The 27,397-nt window shown below is 38.5% G+C and overlaps 1 protein-coding gene across 2 annotated transcripts in view; it reads right to left on the bottom strand.

The window, feature by feature from the left end:
• SPRED1 (sprouty related EVH1 domain containing 1) overlaps positions 1-26,951 on the bottom strand; it is a 123,287-nt gene extending 96,336 nt beyond the window's left edge. Inside the window, exon 1 of one of the 2 annotated variants that reach the window (XM_038405635.2) lies at positions 25,836-26,951. In XM_038405635.2, the coding sequence (XP_038261563.1) occupies positions 25,836-25,867 (32 nt within the window). In that variant the 5' untranslated portion in view covers positions 25,868-26,951. The remainder of the gene's footprint in view (positions 1-25,835) is intronic. The other variant, XM_043515996.1, reaches the window with a different exon arrangement.
• Between the last annotated feature and the right edge of the window lie 446 nt (positions 26,952-27,397).

Here is a 27,397-nt window from a genome sequence, read left to right on the forward strand (position 1 = left end):
AGAATGGAATCCATGATCCCATCAGCTTCTACAGTCCTTGACTTCAGAAGTTCTTCCTGTGCCGGGAAGAAATAAGGATCTGAAACATTAAGAGCCTCAAGTCTTCATCTGAAGCCTAGCTTCTTAGATGTGAAATCAACTGCAGAATAGAGTGCCATAAACTGCACATCCCAAACGAGGATTCTATCAATTTTTTCCTAATATTCTTTGCTAGAGTTAATTAGATAAATTAGAGTCCAGTTGGTAAAGCACATATGACTGTTACACAAAAATTAAACCTCTTTTGTGTGACTAAAATACACAAGGAAGAAGCAAAATTGGTTCTAGAAGGGGAAAATGAGGAGGGGAAAAAAATCTGGTAGCAGAAATACAGACATTCTGGCCATTGTGAGAATGATTTATCCAACACTCTGGTAACAACTGGTTTGCAGGGAAACTGTTGATTCCAAACAAATCAACTGAAAAATTTATCCCAGACATTTAAATATTAGCAAATCTAGCCGTATAGCTTTCATCTTCAGTGATAATCACTACTTGGATGGCTGCAAATATTGTACAATATTTCTATTTACATTTTCAAAGTTAAATAATGAAGTTATATAACACTGCACAGCATACTTAAACACTGATCAAGCACACTGGGTCAAAACTTTGGTCCAGTTATTTTTTATATATTTTATATTATATATATATTATGGTAACACACAAAAGTTCTAACTAGTTTTGAAGCACCATTATACTAGGAACTGTACAAATGCATAACCGAAAGTATTTATAGGCATGCACTTTGTAGATTAATCCTGGTAGTAGTTTATCTAGTGCAACAGATGCTCCCAAACAGATGAGTCCCTATACTAAAACGCCTTACGAATTCACCAGGAACAGGACTGGACCTGTGGTTATTTTAGCAAAAAACAAATTACTAACATATAGAAAACTACTAAGCTTCTGAAGTTCCATTTCTGATTCAATATGGAGATATGGAAATACAATACCACATGATATTCATGTTAATATGTTGGTGGCTACCAAAAACAGATAGATTATTAAAACCACAGGGTTTTTTTTTTTTGTTTTTTAACATGCTATATTTTTGTTGTCAAAATACAGAATGTTCACAGTTTGCTATCCTGCAACGATTTAGGGGAGTGAAAACAGTAGCAAAGTTCTCTCTACACTACCGAGGCCTAAACACAATTTTATCGAGCTATAAGACTCAAATCTATTGCCCTACATTCATGGCTTTCTGCAGCAGAGGTAAATATTCAGAACTTCCACCAGCAATTATTTTCAAACGAGTTAATACACACAGATGAATGTGCTCTGTCTAAATAGACCCGCAGGTTGATGCATGTCAAAGCATTTTTCTGTCACTTACATTAAAAGAAATCACATAATGTGCATCACCAAATCAAGAACTAAAAAAATAAAACAGGTTGGCTTTTCAAGCCTCAAAGAGGTACAAGTGATGATAAAAACTTTTCAGCATAGAAAAGTATCCACTGTGAAGAGTGCTGAAACCAGTCGTTCTTTAAACAGCCATCTTAATTAATTATAATGACACTTTTACTCTACATACTTACACTTTTATTAAGCCTGTTAATTTAGCTTGTACAATAGTATGAAAACCTTATATAATTTTAAATGCAACTACTATGGTCCTGAGGACCCTATATAGTCCTCTATAAATTTTACTAATTTATTAGTGATTGTGATTCTTCATATTTCTCCAACTATACGCTGTACTTATCTGCATTTATTTGCTCTTTTTGGCAACCTTTTTCCCCTTTAAAAAAATCTATTTTAAATATAAAGACATATACAGGAACACTACAAGAGTTCCTGGAATTCCTCCCTTACAAGGATCCCACTATTTAAGGTGAGGATCCCCGATGATTTATCTGGAACACAGAAAAATGAAGAGATCCGAAAGAAGAGCTCTGTAGTGCTCAAAAGCTTGTTTTTTCCACCAATGGAAGCTGGCCCAATAAAGGATATTACCTCATCCACCTGGCCTCTCTCAGGAATCTGAAATTGTAAGTTTTAATGCTGGGCTCTGATAATACTATCTTTTGAGGATAAGTAGGCTCCATATTCCTGAAATGCAGGCATTTCCATATGAACAATCTAAACATTTTACAGACGTACAGTGACAGTACTAAGGAGTCATGTGGTAGAAATTCCTCTGCCTAGTGCAATCAATATCAACCTGGGCCATACGCCTGCAAACACCGAAGTACCTGCATAGGTTTACTCACATGCGACGTCCGGTCATATATGTGAATTTCCACACATGTATCAGTATCTTCTATGTTTGACACACTGCCCTGTAAACTTTGTATTACACGTAATGATTTCTAGTTCATATTTTACTAATCTAAATTTTGTATTTCAGATACATTGATAAGCATTAAGTTGGATAAAACAAACTAGAAGGTCTATTTATTCTAACAGCAGCAAAAAAGGCTCTACGTACACATGGACAGATTTCAAAACGATATTAGAGTACTGATGTGCAAGGCTGGAGTAAGGGCTTTTCTACATGGTGCTGCAATAGAAGCACACCAGAGAGGAGTGATTTCATGCTATGCTCAAACTACCCCATCTAGACCCTGCTGGTACGCTCTAGAAGGTTCCTCCACAGAACTACCCTAACGTGAACTAGGCATGTCTTAGAGCAGTGGTCTCCAACCTTTTTAAACAAAAGATCACTTTTTGAATTTAAGTGAAACCCAGGATCTACCTCAAAGAAAATGTAGAAACCACACAAACCCAAACACCCTCACCCTGCACCCCTTCTCTGATGCCCTGCCCCACTCACTCCATCTCCTTCCCTTCATCACTCGCTCTCCTCCACCCTTCCTTACTTTCAGCAGGCTGGGACAGGAGGCTGGGATATGGGAGGGGGCCAAGAGGTTCGGCGTGTGGGAGGGGCTATGGGCTGAGCCTGGGGCGGGGGTTGGGATGCAGGCAGGGATTAGGGTGTGGGCTCTGGGAGGGAGTTTGGGTGCAGGAGGGGGCCCAGGGCTGGGGCAGGAGATTGGGGTGCAGGAGAGGATGTGGGGTTCTGGCTCTGGGAGGGGTCTCGTGAGCGGCTTAGGGTGCAGGGTGTGGGCTTTGGAGGGGATGCAGGGCGGGGGGGGCGCTCAGGGCTGGGGCCAGAGTGCGGGTGGGGTTCAGGCTGTGGGCAAGGTTTAGAGTTGCAGGCTCTGGCCAGGTACTGCTTATCTCAGGCAGCTCCCGGGCGGCAGCTCAACGGGGCTAAAGCAGGCTCCCTGCCTGCCCTGGCCCCGTGCTGTTCTCCGGAAGTGGCCGGCATGTCCAGCAGCAGCTCCTGGCGGGGAAAGGGGGTGTACAGGCGGCTCCACGTGCTGCCCCCATCCACAGGCACTGCCCCTGTAGCTCCCATTGACCGTGGTTCCCCATTCCCGGCCAATGGGAGCCACAGGGGCAGTGCCTGCAGGCGAGGGCAGTGTACAGAGACAGACACTCCCTCCCCCCAGGAGCTGCTGCCGGACTTGCCAGCCGCTTCTGGGTGCAATGTGGCGCTAGGGCATTTCAAGCTAGACCAATAAGCCTATTTACAATAGGGATGTAGATACCCATTTAAAAAGTTAAACTATTAAAATTAAACAGTTATGTAATTTAATTAGTTAACCAATTAAATGGAGAAGGCCCTGGGGACCAGGGTTGTGCTGGCCGTACCCGGGCATTAACCGTTAGGGTTGGTTAACCGGTAAGACTGATGCTTACCGGTTAACTGTTTAGTATTTTACATCCCTAATTTAGACGTTTGCCCTTTGATGGATATGCTCCAGCTGTATCCAAGATTCTACTGACTCACTGTACAGCATGTAGTAGTTAAATGATTAAAAACTGATATCCACTAGAATAAATTTCTGGTGGAAAATGATAAAAGAATTCATCGCATTGCCCAACGTTCTATCCAGAAATCTGTTCTCCTTCTCGCTTCCCCCTCCTGTCTGAGACTCTGGGACAACAGTAGGGATTAGGAGTTTGTCTTCCAGCTAGTAGCGTACACAAACGTCAGATGTCCATCTGTCATGGTCCTTCAATCTGACAGAGGAAAAAGCAGCACATTCTGAAAAGACCCAAATGGGGTAGGAAATGTAGATGCCTATGTTCACATTTCTATTAGAAACGTGAGCCAGAATTCGTTATATGGAGCACTAAACTTGTATACAAAAATCTGGCAGTAAACAAAGCAACAGCATATAGAACTACTAGATCAAATTTGCAGTATAGAATTACAGAACTCTGGGATGTTAGTTCCATTCAACTGTGCTTTGCCTTTTAATTAAATATTGTACTCCAATCCTTCTAATGGGCAATGAAGCTACTTCTAGACCCAGAGACAATTAACATCAGAGAAACCTGTAAAGCACAAAGCCTATATACACACACGCGCGCATACATATGCGCATGCATATACACTCGCACACACACACACACACACACACACGCGCACTCTTATAAAGCCCTTTCAACTGAATTTTAGAAGATGGAATCTATTTTACAGAAGTTGTCTATCCAAATAGGGTAACTCTGGAAGGAAAAAAAATGCCTCAAATTAAAGTCAATCTGTAGCTGGAACTTGCATTTTAGATTGCCCTCACATGTGCAATGAAGCTGGCTGCCTACATGTGATTTTGACTTCTCTAGAGTTAAATCAGAAAATTAAAAGCATAACCCAACACTCAGGATCATCATATCAATCTGACACTTGTGGCTTGGAAGACTCTGGGACCCAACCAATTAACATATTACATGATAAACAGTATTTTTTGATGAATGATGCCGGCAGGCAACTGTACTATTAATAGGTAAACAATATCCAAAAAAAGAAAGGCTGAGGGAAAAAAAAGAGGGACAAAATAGTATAGCACCCTCCATCCCCACACCTACAGCACACAGGAGACTGAGGTAGGTAGAGCAGTAAAGACATACCCCTTCAGAGGAAGTGGGGTGTGGAGCACAGCACAGTAGAGTTAGGAGGGGAAAGGAGAGAGATTCTCCGCACTTCCAAAGCTGATGAGGGAGAAGGGTCTGAGTTTTAGAAACTTAATAGCTGAGATGGAAGAATCCCCCAACGAGGCTCAGAGACAGCATGTGGGTAAGCATATCCTCTTCCTTAGCAGAAAGGGTGGGAATAAATTTCTCACAAGGGCATAGCCCCATGACTTATAAAGTCAAAGCAGTGTTTTGCTCTAGGATTATGTGATCAAATGCACTGGAATAGGATTATGTTCATTTCCTTTCCTTGACAGTTTAACTAGAGATGTCAAGAAGAGCTTATTTCCAGTCTTTTTCAAACTATATCATCTTGCTTTACAATTCTGGTGCAAAGACTATATTCGGTTTTTAATAGCAGGGCAAATTTGCAACATCACAGTTAAAATCCTTATTGCTTACATTTTAATTAAAATTGTTTAAGTGAATGTGAATTTAAGTGAATTTACTTGAAACAAAAAACCAAAACCAAAAAAAGCAAGTCACCTTTGCCCTGTGCTCATAACCCCACATGATTACACTTTTTAACAGAAATTTCTTGCCCTAGACCATTTTCTGCGAGTAAGGATAATCAAACCTCGTATTGTCATATGACAAAATAATAACTGAATGAATTACCTTGCCCTGTTTTCTCCACTCCATTACTTTCCCCTGTAATTATATGTACATTATAATAATACTTTTATAATAGTAATCAATTATAATAATAAGTGGGCCTGTTAAGAAGGAAAAGCTTATGAACTCAAACTAGCTCCAGCACCTGCACATTCCCCTCTGGAAAAGCACACAGACAGCTACTGATTTCATCATATTAAAAACTGTATATGTAACTATGCATAAACCATAAATACAACATAATTCACTCACATTCATAAAAATCTGCTATTAAATCATTATGCACTACCTATTTATTACCAGTTGTATGCTATGTAAACTGACTTGCCATTTGAGAGCCACATGTAATATTGTCTCATCACTCCACAAGTGTCTCAGTAGTCCAATAAACTGTATTCAAAGACCCACAACAATTTCAATACATGAGCATGTGGCATCCATTTCAACTTTTTCTTCAGAAAAGCAAGTCACTGTAGCTGCTTTTAAAGATTTTGTGTTTACAGTAAAGATATATTAGAGCTTTAAATCTGGAAAAACATTTCAGAACAGGAAAGATTACTTACTGGAATTTCATTGGTTATAACTGATCTGAACATTCAGATTCATCATGGACCAAATCCTTATTTCCTACCCACAATTAGGAAGTTAATACAATTCTTACTGTTGACACAGAGAAAAAGCTTCTATCTATGGAAAAGCAAAGGGAAAAACTTAACTCCAGTATTTTTAAATGATATTTGTGAAGTCCTAAAGGATCTGATTGCTAAGTTATTAAAAATAAATTCAGCATTTTTCTAATGACGAAACCTCCACACAAAAAGTCTTAACATTTCACCACATACCAATGTTATAAGCAAGTTAGTAGCAGTGGTCAATTATATCTCTGTCCTTGCCGAGCATTCACTGTCTCTCCCTCCCCCTCGCAAGATTTAAGCAAATTATTTACACACACACACAATTGCTGTGATAGAATAATTTTAATTGCTAAGTGACATCAGGGAAAGAATTTTTTTTCCTACTGAAAACACTGTACTTTAGTACAGACAAAAATGTCATCTGCGGGGTTTTGTTTTAATGTTATCCTCGTAACATCTGATTTTGCTTGATTTGATACCTAGCTACTAGAACAGCATAAGCATTTTTTAAAATTTTTTTGCATAGTTTTATGGAAAAAAAAAGATGTTAAACACCCCTGCATCCTGAACTTTACAGGTTTCAATGTAGCTGTGAAGTGACTGGAATGGTGAAAACTCTTCCTCATTTTGTCTTAAATTTGATGCCCAAGTAATTTAAGGATCCTACCAGTCTGCACATTTTCCACAATACTTACCCTTTAGTCTTGCTGATCAAGATAATCTTTCTAACTTTGAAATTTCTACTTAACAATGGTTTAAACAAAAGTATAAAATCTTCCATTATGATATAAACTGCAATTCCTCCTTAAAACCAGGTTTTATAATCCTAATATTAACTAAAGCTTAAACTGTCCTGGCAAGCACTATTATTTGTTAAGGACTTTTCTCATATGGGTTATGTGTCAAATAGATTTAACCCCAGAAATGTAACATGATCTTATAATTATTATGACTAAATTACAAGTTTTAAAGTAGACAGACATCAGAGTAAGGAGACCAGGCAATCATGGATTCAGGTTATGTACTCAGTTAAAGGGAAATTAATAGAATACAATAGTTTTTTCCTCTATCAGGAGAAAATAACTGACTTCATTTCTGTTTTAACAACTGACACTATTTGACTAATCAAGTTGTATTTTTGTTTCATATGATGAAACTAACCCATCCTCTGTAACAAATGCAAAATAACACACTTAGCAGCTGTGAGGTGAACAGAAAAGCTGCTCTATTTAGTAGCCAGGATCCGCACTACAGGCCTTCTTCTAACACTGAAACTCATTTTCTACTGCAGAATGATGAAAAGACACTGCACAGTACAAAACCACAGATTTAGGATTCAAAGATGCCCAGGGAAATACATTTTTATAGGAACAATAAATTCTTATGAGGAGGAAAAAAGAGGAGCTGTAGGAGTTAGAACAAGTCACAGGTAAATTAGAGATTGTCACCTTTTTCAGCTCTAATCTTTTTAACAGAAAGAAGCCCTTAAGACTCAGAATAAGCTTCCTTAAAAAAAAAAAAATCTTCCCCACATGTACCTGCATTTACCATTAAGTATTTTATTAAATTTAATAAACCCAATAACACTTTGTACCACATTAATGCATACAATAGAACCCTTATTTTATGAACTAACTGGGGACTGAGCTCATAAAAATCAAAACGTTAATAAAACTGGTCTGAAAATACAATAGATATGCTGCACAAATTGCAGTATGGACCTTACAATAATGAAGAAATTATATTTTGCTATCTGGCCCATTTGTTGTTGTTCCAGGCTGACTGACAATGGGATTTTTCCTAGCTTGTGATAATGCACTAGGATGACAGCTTTACAAGTGGAGTCCTAAAGATTTTCATTAAACCAGCCAAAATCTCTTGGGGAGAACCTGGCCAGGGTCTTAGTTTCTTAACTAAAAATAAAACCCAAGGAAATAAGTAGTCTATTTAACAAGGAAACAAGCTTAAAAATGGCTATTTTGAAGTCATTGTACAGTAAGGTGTCTAACAGCAGAAAGGCTTGAAATGTAGAGATACACATTATGTGTTTTATCTTAAGAGTGGCCAACAGGCTTGGAGTTTCTGGAACCCAAAGACTACGATTAAAAACTGGGAGGAAAAATTTAAATATCGTAAAATGCTACTAGATTTTTCTACCAAATGCTACCAAACCCACAAATCGAGATAGAAGGTCAAAGAAAAAAGGGGAAGGGGGGGGAAAAGAGAGATAGACCTGGTTTAGAGAAGTGAAAGCAACAATAAAAAACATATATAACAAATGGAAGAAAGGAGGAAGTTGATAGTAATAAACATAAATCAGAAGCTTGAACTTGTAGAAAATTGATAAGGGAAGCAAAGAGACACAGAAGGCGAAACCTATGGTCAGCAGAATTGAAGACAATAAGAATGATTTTTTTTTTTAAAGTACATTAGGAACAAAAAGAATACTAACAATGCTATTGGTCCATTACTAGATGGAAATGTTAGATTTATCACTGATAATGCAGGAAAGTCAGAAGTGTTAAATAAATATTTGTTCTGTATTTAAACAGACAGATGTAGTCATGCCACTCTTTCCATTCCACCAGTATCTCAGGACAAAGTTAAACAGCAGCTACTAAGTTAGACATTTTTAAATCAGGAGATCCAGATAACTTGCATCTAAGAGTTTTAAAAGAGCTGGCTGAGGAACTTGCTAGACCATCAATGTTGATTTTCAATAAGTCTTGGAACAGAGGGGAAATTCCAAAAGGAAAAATGGAATGACCTGGATAATTACAGGCCTGACAGGCAAAAAAACCTGAAAGGACTCTATTAATAAAGAATTAAAGGACGACAATATAATTAATACCAATCCATATGAGTTTGTGGAAAACAGAACCCGTCAAACTAACATAACATTTTTTTAAATTTTTTTTTTTTTAAGTTTTTGACTGATAAAGATAACTGTGTTGATGTAATTTACTTAGACTTCTATAAGGGCATTTGACTTGGTACTGCACAACATTTTGATTAAAAACTAGAAAGATAAAATTAACACAGCACACATGAAGTGGACTAAAAGCTGGCTAACTGATAAGTCTCAAAATGTAATTATAAATGAGGCGTTATTAACAAATGGATGTTATTCTCTAGTGGGGACCTGCAGGGATTATCAGTTTTCAGCCTTAAGCTATTTAACAACCTAGAAGAAAAGAAAAATCACTACTGATAAAGTTTACAGGTGAATAAAAATTGGGAGAATAGTAAATAATAAAGAGGTCAGGGGATACAGAGCAATCTTGATCTCTTGGTAAACTGAGTGCAAACAATATGTTTTAATTAGGGCTGTCGATTAATTGCAGTTAACTCAAATTAATCACAATTATTCGAAGTTTTAACTGCACTGTTAACCAATAGAATAACACAATATTTATTAAATTGTTTGGATGTTTTTCTAAATTTTTATATATATTATATTCTGTGTTCTAATTGAAATCAAAATGTATATTTTTTTATTACAAATATTTGCACTATAAAAATGATACACAAAATAAATGGTATTTTTTCAATTCACCTCATACAAGTACTGTAATGCAATCTCCTAGTTGTGAAATGCAACTTACAAAAAGTAGATTTTTCTTTTTTTTGGTTACATAACTGCACTCAAAAAAACACTTCAGAGCCTACAAGTCCACTCAGTCCTACTTCTTGTTCAGCCAATCGCTAAGACAAACAAGTCTGTTCACGTTTACAGGAGATAATGTTGCCTTCTTCTTATTTACAATGTCACCAGAAAGTGAGAACAGGCATTTGCATGGAACTTTTGTAGCCAGCACTGCAAGGCATTTACATGCCAGATATGCTAAACATTTGTGTGTCCCTTCATGCTTCAGCCAGCATTCCAGAGGACATGCTTCCATGCTGATGACGCTCATTAAAAAAAAATAATGCGTTACTTTAATTTATAACTGAATTCCTGGGGGGAGAATTGTATGTCCCCTGCTCTGTTTTATCCACATTCTGCCACATATTTCATGTTATAGCAGTCTCGGATGATGACTCAGCACATGTGGTTCATTTTAAGAACACTTTCCTTGCAGATTTCACAAAACCCAAATAAGGTATCATTGTGAGATTTCTAAAGGTAGATACAGCACTCAACCTAAGGTTTAAGAATCTGAAGTGCCTTCCAAAATCTGAGAGGGACGAGGTGTGGAGCATAGTTTCAGAAGTCTTAAAAGAGCAACACACCGATGCAGAAACTACAGAAGACAAACCACGAACAAAGAAAATCAACCTTCTGCTGGTGGCATCTGACTCAGATGATGAAAATAATCATGCGTTGGTCCCCACTGCTTTGGGCTATTATCAAGCAGAACCCATCATCAGCATGGACATGTCCCCTGCAATGGTGGTTGAAGCATGATGGGACATATGAATCTTTAGCGCATCTGGCACGTAAATATCTTGCGATGCCAGCTACAACAGTGCCATGAAAACACCTGTTCTCACTTTCAGATGAAATTGTAAACAAGAAGCAGGCACTATCTCCTGCAAATGTAAACAAATTTGTTTGTCTAGCGATTGGCTGAACAAGGAGGAGGACAGAGTGGACTTCCAGGCTCTAAAATTTTAGATTGTTTTATTTTTGAATGCAGTTTTTTTGTACATAATTCTACATTTGTAAGTTCAACTGTCACGATAAAGAGATTGCACTGCAGTATTGGGTGAACTGAAAAATACTATTTCTTTTGTTTTTTTACAGTGCAAATACTTGCAATCAAAAATATAAAGTGAGTATTGTACACTTTGTATTCTGTGTTGTAATTAAAAATATATTTGAAAATATAGAAAAAATATTTAAATAAATGGTATTCTATTATTGTTTAACAGTGCAATTAATCACAATTCATTTTTTAAATTGCTTGACAGCCCTAGTTTTAATATGGCAAAATGAAAACGTATACATCTAGAAACGAAGAACGTTGGCCATATTTACAGGATGGGGGACTCTATCCTGGGAAGCAATGACTGAAAAAGATTTGAGAGTTGTGGTGGATAATCAGCTTAAACATGAGCTCCTAGTGTGACGCTATGGCCAAAAAGACTAATGCAATCCTTGGTTGCATTAAACAGGGGAATCTTGAGTAGGAGAAGAGGTTCTTTTATCCCGGTATTTGGCACTGCTGTGACTGCTGCTGGAATATTGTATCTAGTTCTGGAGTCCACAATTCAAGAAAGATATTGATAAATTGGAGAGGGTTCAGAGAAGAGCCACAAAAGTAAATTAAAAGGATTAGAAAACATGCCACAGTGTCTCAAGAAGCTCAATCTATTAAGCTTAACAAAGAGAAGTTTAAGGTGTGACTTCATTACAGTTTAAGTATCTGCATAGAGAACAAATATTCACTAATGGGATCGCCAATCTAGCAGAGAAAGGTATAATATGATCCAGTGGCTGGAATCTGAAGCTAAACAAATTCATACTATAAGTAAGGCAGATATTTTTAACAGAGAGTGTAATTAACCACTGGAACAATTTTACCAAGGGCTGCTGTGGATTCTCTATTGCTTACTTTTAAAATCAATATTGGATGTTTTTCTAAAATATATGCTCTAGCAATTATTTTTGGCAAGTTCTGTGGTCTATATTATAGAAGGTCAGACTTGATGACTTTGGAATCTACAAAAAATGATCAGGAGATAGAAGGGGGGGGACAGAGTGCAGAGAAGAACTTTTTAGGCTTGTATAAATGGGAAAAGTTACCAATGTACAGTGTCTAGAATAAGAGTGTCCAAACAGAGAGTTGATCTTGAATAGCTACAGCACTTTAAATAAGGTAGCCCTCTACCTTATTCTGGAATAACTGCTCCATGTACACAAGCCCCTGTTCAAGATATTAATTAGCAAATGAAAATGTAATGATTTTCACCTTACTTCATAGCAACTAACATGGGTGCATTCTATCTTCGCTGCATTAGAAGGCAGACATATTAAAATCAAAAACTAGAGACTGATAACAGTACACTTAATATTCCAACAACTTAGTAAGGGGCAAGGTACATTTTAAAACAAAGGGAGGTGTATTTTTGCATTAAAGACAAACATACCCATAAAAAAAAAAAACTTAAACGAGCATCTCCCTTCACACCAATGCTCTGTGCTGATTGCCTATAATACAAACTATAGGGCAACAACATATTAAGAATGTGATGCAGTAACACTGTTCCAACTTTTTTGGCTATGGTTTTCAAACAGAAAAGTATCACTGCATAGAATACTGAAGTGTCTATAGCAAATGGTAGAGCATGATTCCCCAATCTCTAAAATGTTTCTACTACTTCTAGTTAGTAAGTGCCTTTTATTGTTTTGTAGCCTCAATTTTCAGTGCCCCAGGCAAGTACTTAACTGATTTGTGAAAAGCCTCCAATACCTAACACGGGCTTCTTAACATGCAGAATTATTTTCCACTGCCATAGCAACACTGCATGAAATGTTGAGGGTGGGGAGGCTGAGGGGTGGGGAGGAACAGGTTCTACAAGAGGATGTTTAAAGTTTATGATAACATAGTATTGATATCTTAGCTTTTTTAAACTAGAGAAGTTCAGGATAACATTTGTTACTAACCTACTAAAAAATTAAGTTTCCTGAAAGATGGCACAGGTGAAGGGGAATTAAAATTCAGCCTGCTCATCTGCAGGACTTATTTTCTAGTTATTTTGTATGCATCAAGGGCCTGATTTTTAGAAGTGTTGAACATCTGCAGCTCCCATCAGCTTATTCTGACCCCTTGGGTGCTCACCATCTCTTAAAAATCATTTCAATATGCTTTCACTGATCTCAGTAAAAAACAGAGAAAGGCCAAAGTTTTCAAGCGTGTCCACCAGTTTTTAGGATTTCCTTTAAAACATCTATTGATCCATCTTAGAGACGGTGAGCACCCCGAAATCTCATTTACTTCAGCTAAGGTGCTTTGTACGTCGTGGGGGGGGAGGGGAGAAGAGCAAAAAAAAAAAAGCCTGGCACTAATTTTGTAGAGAGCCCAATAAATGAAGCACCAAATTAGTGGACACCGTAAAAGACATTGGCCCTAACCCTTACCTGTAAAGTGTGCTTCTGTCAGGTGTGCACTACCAATTAGGCAGAAAGACAAAGTTCAAATGTTTATGCGATTCTCCTCATCATGCTAATGTTTTAGGAAGACTAAGAAAAGAATATGACTAAAGCATATTTAAGAGTAAAAATTTTCCCTCACTGAAAGAGAGAGGAATGGGTGAATATGAGAGAGACTTCCAAACTGATATGTAATAACTCAGCTTCCAGGTAAGTATTAAAATATCCTTTTATGCACAGAAAAAGTACCATCAAGCCAAAGAGTTTTAAGAAGCAGTTCACAACAATCCTGGCTAGAAATATTATAGGGTATTGTACAGACTTGCCCAGGAGTAACACCACTGATCTCTGAAAACTGTAGTAAACAAGAGACCGTTTGATTAGTATATGAAGCAAAGAATCAGAGTAAAATTCTATCTAAATTACATACAAAAAACCATTAGGACAAGGTCAACGTTTCAAAGTACATTACTCAGAAGTTTGATAGTGTCAGAATTAAGGCTAGAAACCCTATTTGCCCTTTGACCATAAGCATGATAGTGTAATTGTATGATCACATGCTATTTGTTCTGCTCTTGCCTCATTCTGTCAGCAGGACGAACAGTGAAGGAGGCACAGGCTGCAAGAAGAGAAAGGATGTTTCCTTGTGTTTAAGGCATTGTACTGGAGGGTTCTATTCCTGGCTCTGCAACCCTGTCAGAAGTCTTTCCGCTTATGCACTTGCACTAAGGTTAAAAAAGCTAATGCTGGCATTTTCAAACTTTTGAGTGCTTGACTTTGCAATATTAGTGTTCTTTGGACATATTTTTGTATGCCATTTGCAAGTGTTTTTAAAGACCCAACTGAAAATACAAAAATGCCATAATGTGGAATCACAGTAACTGCCCACATGGGCTGGAGCCCAGGAACTTTAAAAGCCACAGCACAGACCTCCAACACGTGAGCTACATGGTGTACCTTGTAACGGAAGTAGGCAGTTATCCTCTGGACACCAAAAAGGGATTTAGGACACACTTTGCCATTGCCTTACAAGTATTTGATAGAGGAATGAAGGGAATTGGGAATTTTGGATTCTATTTCTTTTTGTGGGGGTGGTGGTGGTGGGAGGAAAATAGCATTGCCAAACAAATAGCTTCATCATATTCATTCTCAAAAGGCAGTATGATTAAGTATTGGATAAATCCTACTGGAGATCTGTGACCAGATTCTAATCCCTGCTACTACCCCTTTATAACATTCCAGATGTGTAAGGAGCTATAAGGGGAGAAGAGGGGCCCACAGAAAGAATCCCCCAGCATAGAGCTGGCATGCATACCACTATGCTGCCCCTCCATTGTGGCCTCAACATAGTTGTTTACTGGGAGAAGGAGTGGAAGCACCAGAGCATGGAGCACTTCAGTAATTCTGGACTGCAGACAAGCCCACAGGCAGCCAGATAAAGATGCCATAAATTAGAGCAACCTGAGTGCTCCCCTTCCCTACTGCCCTTTTTATCCACTGCCTTCCTGAATGTCAGTGGCATGGCAGAAGCCATTCCTGCTGCCATTCAGGACCTGCCACTTCACAAAAATAGGGTTGTGCTTTTCCAGAGTTGGAAATCACAGGCAGTGTATCATGCTGTGAGCCACACCTTATTGATTCTCTTTTAGCCTTTTAAAAACAGGACACGTCAGTTTTAAAAATTATTTTAACAAACTTTTGTGGCTATATTACTAACAATGATATAAATTAGTAAGAATTTTACAAATCCAATTTACTCTTATTCTTGTTTACTCTCTGCATTAGTCTCAGCTCCTGAAAAAAAAAAAAAATCAAATAAGTCAATTTCATTTCTGTTCATAATCAATTTCAGCTTCAATGCCAGGGTGTTACACATTACAGGTGAATGTTTGTTTAAAATTGTTCTTTATTGAGTTATTTTAAAATGGACAGGGAAGCATTTCTACAGGTTTTAGAAAAGCTTGTTCTTACAAAAATTAAATATGGGAAAAAATGCAAGTTGACAATATTCCTTTTAGTGTTCTAAATAGAGAAATATTTGGCTTTTCTAAAAAATGCATATACTAATTAGGAATTTGGGGTAGAACCTTGTAAAGGGTGGTGAACACATCTGTTTTTACTTTTATGCATTTATTCTCATTTCTGAAAGCCTCCTTCATCCTCTTTCTTTAACTAAAATAAATGATATTTCAAATTCTGTTACTGTTTGTGACTTTCTTCTGTGACATACATTGGGATCATATTATTTGGTCATTTGCATTGCTCACTCAACTAAAATCTGTGCTTGTCAGAGGGGAAGAGAACAACTACTTACATTTCTGTGGCATCATATCACTAATTGCTTTATTCAAATGTTATGTTGTCAGAAACAATACATTCTTACAGAAGAGTCACTAAAATGACAACACATGGACTTTTTCCTTTCAAGTTAACACAAAGATCATGAGATGAAACAATATAGTTGTAATGTCTACTTGTGTTAAACTCTAATGCTATTTTAAAGTAAATCTTCAAAAGCAAGTACATCTGAGCTAAACATCTGTGGCACAAAAAAAGTGTTCTGTCAATACTAGGAAGCAGGATATAGTTAAGACATCTGTGGTTTTTAGTCTATCTGCCTGTAAAGGAATTAGTCCCAAACTACTGAGTTTAAGTGCAGCTTTTTCAAGCTTGCTATACACTTATTTAATCTATTTTTAATGGATCTGTGGTGGCACTATGAACCAGTGGAATAGAAGCTTTTAATGTTCATGTGTTCTTTTCTATTTCCGCACAACTGACAGAATCTATAAATACAATGATCATGATTTATTACTTTGGGAATGACTTTTTTTTCCCCCCTTCTTCTACTACTTTACTTGGATTGAGGTGGGATTTTATTCAGCACTGCAATCATATGCAGGAAACCACTCACTACTGAACTAAAGGTGCTTTTCATAGTAAACTGCAGTGTTTAGAACACTTAAATGCATTTTCCCCCCTTCAAGAACATACTTGAAGAAACTGATATTAATTCTTGTCTACCTTAAAAGAGGGCAAGAGTAGAAATAAAATTGTATCCAAGCCACCATTTTTATAGCTGATAAACTGAAATAATAGACCAACAATATGGGATCCGGGGGTCATAGTGGATCACAAGTTAAATACGAGTTAACAGTGTAACACCGTTGCAAAAAAAAAAAAAAAAAAAAAAAAAAAAAAAAAAAAAATAAAAAGCAAACACCATTTCAGGATATAGCAGCAGGAGTGTTGTAAGAAAGACAAGAAGTAATTCTTCTGCTCTACTCTATGCTGATGAGGACTCAGCTCGAGTATTGTGTCCAGTTCTGGGAGCCATGTTTCAGGAAAAACGTGGACAAATTGCAGAAAGCCAAGAGAAGAGCACCAAAAATTATTAAAGATGTAGAAAACATTTCCTAAGAGGGAAGACTGAAAACATTTGGTTCGATTAGTCTGGAGAAGAGAAGACTCAGAGGGGACAACACTTTTCAAGTACATAAAAGGCTGTTACAAGGAGAGAGAAAAATTGTTCTCCTTTATCCTCTAGGGTAGGACAAGAAGCAATGGGATTAAATTGCAGTAAAGGCGATTTAAGTTGGATGTCAGGAAAAACTTCCCGTCAGGGCAGTTAGGCGTTGGAATAAGTTTCCTGAGGAGGTTGTGGAATCTCCACTATTGGAGATTTTTTAAGAGCAGGTTAGACAAACACCCAACAGGGATGGCCTAGAATCTAGATAATACTTAGTGCCCTGCTCTCATGGTAGGACTGAGCTAGATGACCTCTCATGGTCCCTTACAGTCTTACGATTATGAGAATGATAGGTAAGGATTAGATTAATTCAAGACCAAAAAATGTCATCTTGGTCTCTACATTGATAAAATGTGTTCAAAGCCCTCCCTAGATCTAGAGGTTGGTCTTTATTACAGATCCTTCTTGATAAAGACATGTAGCATATTCATGTTCCCAGTGGCATACATGAACAAAAGCCACTGGGAGATATGGGCCAGCAATTTTTAATCACCAACTGCTTCTTCTTAAGCTAATGTCTTGAGTCAAAAACTTGTTCTCTTCTTATCCAATACTGGATACATGAAAAGGAGAACCAAGGTGATCCATATTTTGCCATGCTACACTTATGCAGGAGAGCTGTTTTTATAAATAAGCTATTCCACCTATTACTCTCAGTTGCTTGATAAGTAAGCTTTTCTAGTATACTGTGCTAAAGGTTTCTTTATTTCCTCAGGAAAGGGATCTGTGCTTCACTGCAAACAGATCAATGAAGACTTCTGCTCCGTGTGAGGCAGCGGTCTAAAAAACCTAACAAAACGTTAAGCAGCATGAAGAATGGGATTGTGAATACTACATTTAAAATGCTTTTTCTACATCAGTGGTGGGGTCTCATCTGCAACACTGGATATATTACTCACCATCCCATTTCAAACAGGATACAACAGAATTAGAGTGGGTTTCAGTAAAGAGCAACAGGAGTCAAGGATATGGAAACGCTTCATACGAAGCAAGGATGAAGTGCTGGGACTGTTTATCTTGGAAAGGGAGATGATTAAGAGAGGACAAGATAAAATTATATAAAATAAAGAATGGCATAAAGAAAGTGAATTAGGAACTTCTGTTCTCCCTGTCTCATAACACAAGAACAAGGGGACATTCAATGAAATTAATAGGTGGAAAATTCAAATGCAATTCAAGGAATTGCCATGGAAATCATTGCCACAGGAAGTTGAGGCCGAGAACAAGATTCAAGAAGGGATGTTAATATCAAGAATATCCAAAAATTATCATAATTGAAGATGAAAATTGTGTGGAAGGGATACCGTGCTTCATGGCTTAAACAAACTTAGAATTATGATGAGACCTAATATGGGGTAGAATATTCCACAAGTACCTACTGTGGGATTCTTACACCTACCCCAAAGCATCTTGTACTGGCCACTGTCAGAGAGACAGTACTAGAATAGATGGACTTTAGGTCCGATACAATATGGCAGTTCCTGTGTTCTCTCCAGATTCCCTGAAACATACTTAACCCAGGGGGAATCTGCAGATTATATTTGCATATTTAGGCCAGCACAAAATTTCATACTACTTTATATGATGTTTTTATGTCATTTATGTCATGTAAAACTCTACACATACTGTAATTTCTTTCTGATTTTTTTTGGTATAAATTAAATGTATTGTCCCTTGTCTTAGAAATACAAGATCACTTCTCTGCAGGGCAGATTCATTTAAATCAAAGCAATAAAATCACCAACTGTAATCCTGATTTAAATCAGGAAGTAGGAAACATTTATTTAAATAATTAATTTTAATCTTGTTTTGCAATTGTACTTTTAGTTATTTCCCCAAAAAATGGTTGATTCTCATTGGTTGGAAACCATTAAAATATACTTATTTGTAACTAAACATAATCTTTATGCTAAATCTGGCCTCCCCTCCACTTCCACTAACCAGGATGATAAAAGGTATATAATTGTAATGTCAATAATTACATATTTTAAACTTAATTTTAACCAGATTCTCAATTTTTACATTTTTATGTTAGAAAATGGTGAATTATGCATTTCTTATTTACTAGATGATTAATATTTTACTTCTGATTTGTGTTAAGCTCTATTTGAATGGAAATTCAGATTAAATTACAAATGCACAAAAACAGCATATTTTTTATTAAACGTGCTGGCTACATAAGAAAAAAGGTTTATCAAAAATGTTACATATAATGCTGATTTTTTTAAACAAAGGAAGAATTACTTGTAGGTAGTGAGTTGAATTGACTGTGTCTAGTCACAATACCCTTCAAGACTGCAGAACTAGTAGACCTCATCCTATTAGAAATAGTGCCTACAAGTCAATTCAATCCTACTTCTTGTTCAGCCAATCACTAAGACAAACAAGTCTGTTTACATTTACGGGCAATAATGCTGCCCGCTTCTTATTTACGTCACCTGAAAGTGAGAACAGGCATTGGCATGGCACTTGTGGCCGGCATTGCATTACATACTACATATGCTACACATTCATATGTCCCTTCATGCTTCAACCACCATTCCACAGGACATGTTTCCACGCTGATGACGCTTGTTAAAAAAATAATGCATTAGATTTGTGACTGAACTCCTTGGGGGAGAATTGTATGTCTCCTGCTCTGTGATTTTACCCATGTTCTGCCATATATTTTGTGTGATGGCAGTCTTGGATGACGTACCAGCACATTATTCAATTTAAGAATGCTTTCACTGCAGATCTGACAAAATGTAAAGAAGGTACCAATGAGAGATTGCTAAAGATAGCTACAGCATTCGACTCACGATTTAACAATTCAATGTGCCTTCCAAAATCTGAGAGGGATGAGGTGTGGAACATGCTGTCAGAAGTCTTAAAAGAGCAACACTCGGATGCAGAAATTACAGAAACCAAACCACCACAAGGGAAATCAACCTTTTCTTGGTGGCATCTGTCCCAGTTGATGAAGGTGAATGTGCGTCAGTATGAACTGCTTTGGACTGTTCTCAAGCAGAACTAGTTATCAGAATGGAAGCATGTCCTCTGGAACGGTGGTCGAAGCAAAGAGTTACTGCTTAGTATTATTTTTGGTATTTAACCTAAAATAGATAATAAACTTAGGCCTTAACATAGGTGTTCAATGTCCAATTTTAAAATAGGTTTATTTTTAAAAATAGCCTGTGAATTTAAGTTTAAGAATTCATTTAAAAAATCTACTAATTTTTAATCCATCCTTATTCTCTGCCCTTTTTGCTTTCCGTTTTAACATTGTGATGTATTATTTTTCATCATTTCCTGAATTAACTTTTCACACTCCTATCTCTAAATTCTGTTAATCTATTTACACTGACATTGGCTCTCCCTAATGAATTCTTTCTCCATGTCCAATTCCAGATTATCACAATAAACTAGGCAGAGAAGTTCCCCATCCTGCTTTTGTAAGCAGGAAAATTAGAACAGTATCATATGTTGATCCATAGTGAAATTAGGGTTTTTAGATTTACTTGATACTCTTTCAGATTGTTAAAATTAAATTATAAACCTTAAATCTTTAAACTCAGTGTTCACTTTTTTAAGTAAATGCATCTCCACGCACTTATACATACACATTTCAGTAGCACAGCAGAGATGCATGGACATAGACAGTAATTGTATGCAGAACAAACAGCATATACACAAATATCTGTCATAATGAACTAATCTGCATATAACTTTATAGATGTGCAGAAAATGACTAAAGGATAAATTAAAGAAGATCTGCAAAAAGAGGCTTAGGTCCTGCAGACACAAATCATATACCTAACCTTTATTCCTTAATAGTCCCCTCTGGGCATGATCAGGGCCAACATTAATACATTTAATTAATTTCCAAAATACATACTGAATGTCCCCACTATTCAGTTCAACTGTTGATGTAACACAAACAACAACAACTTTCTTTAGTTTCTCCAAATAATGCCACGGACTCCAGCTCTACTACAACATCCCAGAATAATTTTTTCTGTGATATCACAACAATCAAGGAATGCTGCTAAAGCTGACCCATAAGTGGTTTTTCTTGACTTTTCAAATTATTATGTAACCTGAAAGTTCATTTGCCTTCAGAGTAATAGCTGGGACATAAGGCCAAACAAAGAGTATGAGAGAGCCAATAAAATTGGAACGGACTCTCCAGGACTCCTAAACAAACTATGCCCCAGAAAGAAACAAGTTATAAAATGGCAGTGACAATCTAATTAGTGAATTCAGAAGGGACACTATCAATTTACGTTTTTAAAATCTCTCATTTTATATACATCCTACTTGTACTACAAACAAACAGACTATTAAAAGGGACAGATTTTTAGAAATCTAAATTCTTTTTCCCCTCCCCCTATTTAGAGTGCGTTTGTCCTAGCTGCAAAGATGCATTAAAAAAAATAGAACAAAACAAAAATCCACCAATGAAAACAGACTAGTTAGTTTCATTTCCAGGATCAAGGTCTCGTATTAACCTAATCATTCAATATTTTGGCTGGAAATACAAGGGGATACTTTAAAATAAAAATGCAACAGATTTAATCTTTAAGTTCTAGGAAAACATTTGCATTGGTTTTAGATTTTGTACAACCTAATTTTATTTTTAAACAGCTAGTCTAGTTTTGGGGGGGAATATATCTGACCCAACATTTTTTCCTTCACACTGAGTCTTCCGTGTGTATGTCTTGCAATTGGATAGCTCAGATCTGCCATGAAATGACAGATTGATATACCTCTCTGATAACACGGTCCTCTCATTGTCAAACTATGGACAGCAACATACCTCCACCATAAAAAAATTTTTTTAAAAACATTTAACAGGGGAAATATTTGACTTGATAATTAAAGGAAATGAGAAGGCTATATGAACATAAGATCACATTTCATCCATAAGAATCTCAGAACAATTTACAAATCAGAGCCTAAATATACAAGCCTACAATATGCACAAATGACCCCCAAAATTGAGTTCAGGGGAAACAGTAAAGAGGGCTTGCAGAACCAGGCACCACTTCGCCCAGTGAAAGGCAACCTGCAACTAACATACACAACAACAGGAAATAATAAAAAAAAACTGCTAACAAGATGTCACTTTGCTGTTTTGGGACCCATTAGTCCAAAAAGTTTGTATTACAAAATGAGTTTAATAATTTCATCCAAGGTTAGTGGTTATTTGTCCACATAAAAAATGCCACTTAGTTTTAACGGTCATATGCAGTGTTGGTCTCAAGATATTAGAGATACATGGTGGGTGAAGTTGGCTCAATAAAAGATATTACCTCACCCACCTTCTCTCTCTGTTTTGTAGTAAATTTATTCTGTTCAACGGAGGCCCGGTGGTGGAATTATTGGGGTGCTTCTGGTCAAGAATGGAGGTACATACAGGAGAGAGTAAAACTTTGCAAAGTGCCTGTTCACGTTATGCATAGCTCAAACCAGCATTATTAGCTCACGTCCAAGAGCATCAAGAAAAATCTTCACCTTTCACTATATCAAACTGACAAAAATGAATCATTATTTTTATTGTCCATCAGCCAAGGCAAACTGCCATGAAAACAGTACAAGCCAGGCCCAGCACGGCACACACAAAAAAAATCTACTTGTTTACCCTTTACCATGAAGATGAAAATTAAAACAAAAACTAATTACAATACCCTGTCCATAGTAAGCAGAATTTTGTATGGCTGCCTTCTACATATTCATTTAAAAACACAAGAAGCAGTGACACCTGATATAGCTTTTAACTTTCACGCCCTTTTATTTTACTGACATGATTTACAGTAAGATACAATATATTCTTAGATGAGATCAAACTCTAAACAAACACATTGTCCAATCGTTAGTCCTTCTGCATGAATGGGAGTTTTGTAAGCACAAAGAATAATGACCAAGCTTCAACCAGAGTTCTCAGTTACTTACATTGCAACAAAATGTCTTCCAAGTACCTGTATTTGTCTTTACTTGATGAGAAATTTGTAGATGAATACATTAAGGCAACAATGTTGTTCTCTCCTCTGTTGCTATGTGAAAGACACATACAAACAGATGAAATAGTGAAACTAAGAGCTGTCAAGCCATAAAGTAATGAATGAAAAATGAAATGAAAAAATTAGAAGTTGTTTTAAATTTTTCAGTTAGTGATCTTGAGCGTTACCTGCAACCATAGTAGGTAAAAAAAGCTTTTCTGTGTGAACAATGATCTTTAAGTTGACAGAGCCTTGTAAGTTTTTATGTTAGTCTTCTGTTTACATTCAAGCACATAGAAAAATTAAAAATGGACTCAAACTGAAATACCATAAGCAAATTTTCACCCCTCATTTCTGATAAAGTGTTGAAATCACTCAAACCAAAATCATTCTGCTGGTTTGTTAAACAACAAAACTCCCCCATCCCTCCAGAAAGCATCCCTGTCATATATTTCTTAAATATACTGTTTGGATAGTTTATCACTGTACATAAGCATTTTAACACAGCAACCCACTCAGTACTCATAACAAGGGGTTCAGATTCAATTTGTTTTGTGGCTGGGTAACTAGAATCTAACAATTAAGTGTCCTTGAATATTTGATTTTTTTTTTTAATTGGGATGCTCAAAATTTTTTAAACACACAAATTAAAAAAATATAATTTCTACTACAGCATCCTCTACATTGGTTCAATTTTTTTTAAAAAAGTGTTCTGATCCTTTGATATTTAAAAAGATCTTTTCAGCAAGAGAAAAAAGTGTCTAAATATGAAAGTGACAATACACAAGTGCTGTAAAATTCACAAAAAGAAAAATATTTCCTTTTCACTGACTTTTCAATTTTAGCGATCTAAGGCATTAGTTAACAGAAGATACAGCATTATCTGAGATGTGATTTTCAAGTCAATATCATCTCATTAAGGTTAGACTTATTAGAAACACTATCATCTGATATTCCTTAATATAGAAATAAATAGTAGTGTTCTACTGATAACAAAAAATAATTTGAATTGTTTATTGCTATGGGAATTGGCAAAATGGTTAATATATTGTCTTGAAAGCAACGCAACAAAATGCACTGATAAATTTGGTTTTTTGGTATTTTATTTCTGATTCACTGTTCCTAAAGATGAAATTACTCTATCTTCTTAACACTCCTTTCCTTAATAAATGTTGAAATTTAATAAAGAAAGTGATTTCTGGATTAATGTCTCTCTTTGAATGCAATCTTTATTTTAAAAACAAAAAAAGAAAACCAGCAACAAGTACAAGTTTCTCCAGGCTCCCTAGCAATAAGCAGTCTTTCTCCCACTGCACTCTAACATAAACCTCTTAGTCTCTCTCTGTCTATGCAGATCTAATCTGCAAGTCTGTTCAGTACAGACAGTGTACTGCACTGTGAATGGACAGCCAGGTATTTTATGAATGGAGTAGATCACGTGCTCCCAGCACCTCCCCGAGCTGATATTTCCCACATAATTCTGTCAACAAGCAATTTAAAATATATATATATACACACACACACACACACAAGTAGACCTGGAAATCCTAACGTTCAAAACTTCCTACAACAACCAGTCCGTTGACGTGCAGGAAAAGGCCTACACAATTTGAACGGCAGGTTTTGTTGAATGTCAATGGTGATGGTTTATTTTTTTTTTTTATGAATGGAGATTGTGGTATGCAAATTAGAACGATTCACAAAAAAGAAAACATGGCGACTGCTTCTGCCTCGTTACACTGATACTGAAGCAATTCTCCTTCTAAACCACCTCAGGGTAATGCTTCGTGCTTTACAGACTGGAGCTCGGGAATTCTCAAAACTCTTGTTATCCAACTTTGAAAATGTAGTCGATGTTTTAAAAAGAAAAAATGCTTTTCCTTAAAGAGGTATATCTTAAGGAATGAAGGTTTTATTTAGAGGAATGTATGCAAATGACAATCTGCCTCCCACTGCCAAGGACATTTTTGTCATATAAATTAACTCGCTATTAAAAATATTTTTTTTTAAAAAAACACACGACGGTTATTTTCCATCACCAAGAGTTGTCTCTGCACTATGACGAGCCACATCACTCGTAAAACAAATGACTAAACTATAAATCATTATTCTGGAAAGGATTACACAGCCTGCAGCAGTCAGAGCCAACACTAACCCTCACGCACTTTATACTCTTAAGTGTTTCTGATAAAGACTGAGATCAACCCACCGCAAAATACTTTGCGCTTCTGTTTTTGAACGCCATAAGACACATTTACTAGTAGAATATTATTTCTTCCACTCCATCCAAAAAGTAAGTAAGTAAGTAAGTATCACAGACTAATAGGAAAAATAGGTAGGACAAATATCTAAAAACCACATGAGACCGACTGAGTTCATCCAAGCTAGGTACATTAAAAATGTAAGAGATTTGCTTTCCCCTTAAATAAGAAGTCACAGCAGCTCATTTAAAAACCAAAACAACAACAAAAAAAAGCGCTAGGGAAAGGTTTAAACTTTATTTACATTGACTGAGTCATCCAATTAAAATTCAGGAGCAGTTTCCAGCAGGATGAAGCTCGCACACCCTAGTTTCCATGTGCAACATCTAGGAGATAAGATTTGATCCCAGGCGGCCTGTGGAGGAGCGGGGTGCACAGTCAGTATGTTTGCACATTAAACCCCCACCGTTCCCCACCTTCAACATGCTACCTGGCCACTTTTTTGTCACGCTGTAATTGCACCGCACTTTCATAGAGACTGGCTCCCAATCTTTATGAAAGAAGCTCCTCAACCACAAGAAGAGACCCTCGGGGTCTCTGTACGGGTACGGACATATGCGCAATATACACACACGGGCACAGACCATCCAAAAAAGCTAGAGCAATGCAGCGCTGAACCGCCAAAATGCGAAGGCAGGGGAGCCAGGAAACAGAGGGATCCGACGAAGAGTAATCGTATTTGCTTACTCGTTGTTAGAAGTCGCCGTCTCTTCGCTCATTTTTTCCTCACCGCGATCCGACAGCGAGATGGAGCAGCAGCAGCAGCAGCGCCGACGCAGCCAGGGCGCAGCAGGAACTCACCAGAAACCTCACCATTGTTAGCCCCCGGATCTGCCTCCCCAAGGAGAAGCACTGGCAACGCGGCAGGGGCAGGGGCAGGGGCAGGGGCAAGTCTTTTACCCGAGAGCCGCAGGGGCTTGGCCGTCCGGGGCTGGAGCGCAGCCCCCTGCCTCAGCGATGGTGGTAGCCGCAGCCCCTCCGGTCTTCAATGGGCACAGGCTGGCGCTGGGGGAAGAGGAAGGCTCCCAGCAGCAGTGAACTCCGCGCCGCCGGCCTGCTGCTGCAGCTCATTTCCCGCTGCAGCTCCCGTCAGTGCCCTCCGCCTCCGCCTCGCCGAGCGGGCTCTCCCCTCGCAGCGCGCCCCGGGGCAGCAGCCGCGGCAGCAATTCCTCCGAACAGCAGCGGCTGCGGTCCGGCGGCGAGAGAAGGAAGGGGAGGGGGGGGGGGGGCAAGTCACCCACCCCTCCCTTAGCGAGCAGCAGCCCGGAGAGGGGAACGAGCCGGGCGGCCCCGGGGGGTGGGGGTGGAGCGGGGAGGCGCCGTGAGGCAGCTGGGGCGGCGGGGTGCGTCACGGCTGTTTGTGTGAGGCGAGGGGGCGAGCGGGGGGGGGGGGGCGGGGAAGGAGCCGGCGGGCGTCCCGCGGAAGGGAGAAGCCCCCAGCCGGAGCCGGCGATAAGTTCAGCAGCCGCGTTCCGTCCCTGGCAGCAGCAACTCCATTAGCCGCAGCTCCGCGCTCTCCTCCCACCGCCTCCTCGCAGGAAAACTGGGCGGAAGCGTTGACTTCAGGCTCCTTCCGCCGCCACAGCTTAATTCCAAATAACCACGGGAGGAGGACGGGGGGGGCGGTGGCAGAGAAAATAATCCCCTCGCCCCCCCCCCCCCCCTGCTCGCCGCTAGAGAGGCCTGCAGCGCCTCCCCTCGCCGTGTCTCCAGGGCAAGCTAGTTTCCTGAAAGTAGTTCCTTCCCTTCCACTCACTTCCCAAGGAGTTGTCAGTGTCACACACGCACTCGCAGGGGCGCGGAGGGATCTATACAGCACTGCAAGCGACCCCCCCCCTCCCCCCCGCAATGTGCGTGTGTGCGAGAGCCTGTGGCTGTATGTATGTGTGCGAGGTTGAACTGAAGAGAGTTAGCAAGAGAGCTGGAGCTGCTGCCTGACTGCCTGCCCGGTCTGGGAGGGTGAGGGCCCAGAGGCTGCAGGGCTGTAACGCAACCCTGGCACAGTGCAGGCAACTCGCTTCCAGTCCTGCAAAGTTGGATCGGCCGGTTCTGTTCCCTTCCTGTACGGGCTGGAGTCGTTGGCCGGCAGGGAGGCTGCCCTGGTGCAGCACAAAGCGTGTACATGGCACACACTCATCTGATACTCTGCACATAGAGTGGGCTCTGCTGCCACACTGCAAGGGGGCGGACCGGGTTAATGCACGCAGCGCTAGTGCTGAGGTTGCATTGCTGCACCACAAAACATTGCA

The sequence above is a fragment of the Dermochelys coriacea genome, chromosome 6 (assembly GCF_009764565.3).
Source record: "Dermochelys coriacea isolate rDerCor1 chromosome 6, rDerCor1.pri.v4, whole genome shotgun sequence".
NCBI classification, from domain to species: Eukaryota; Metazoa; Chordata; order Testudines; family Dermochelyidae; genus Dermochelys; species Dermochelys coriacea.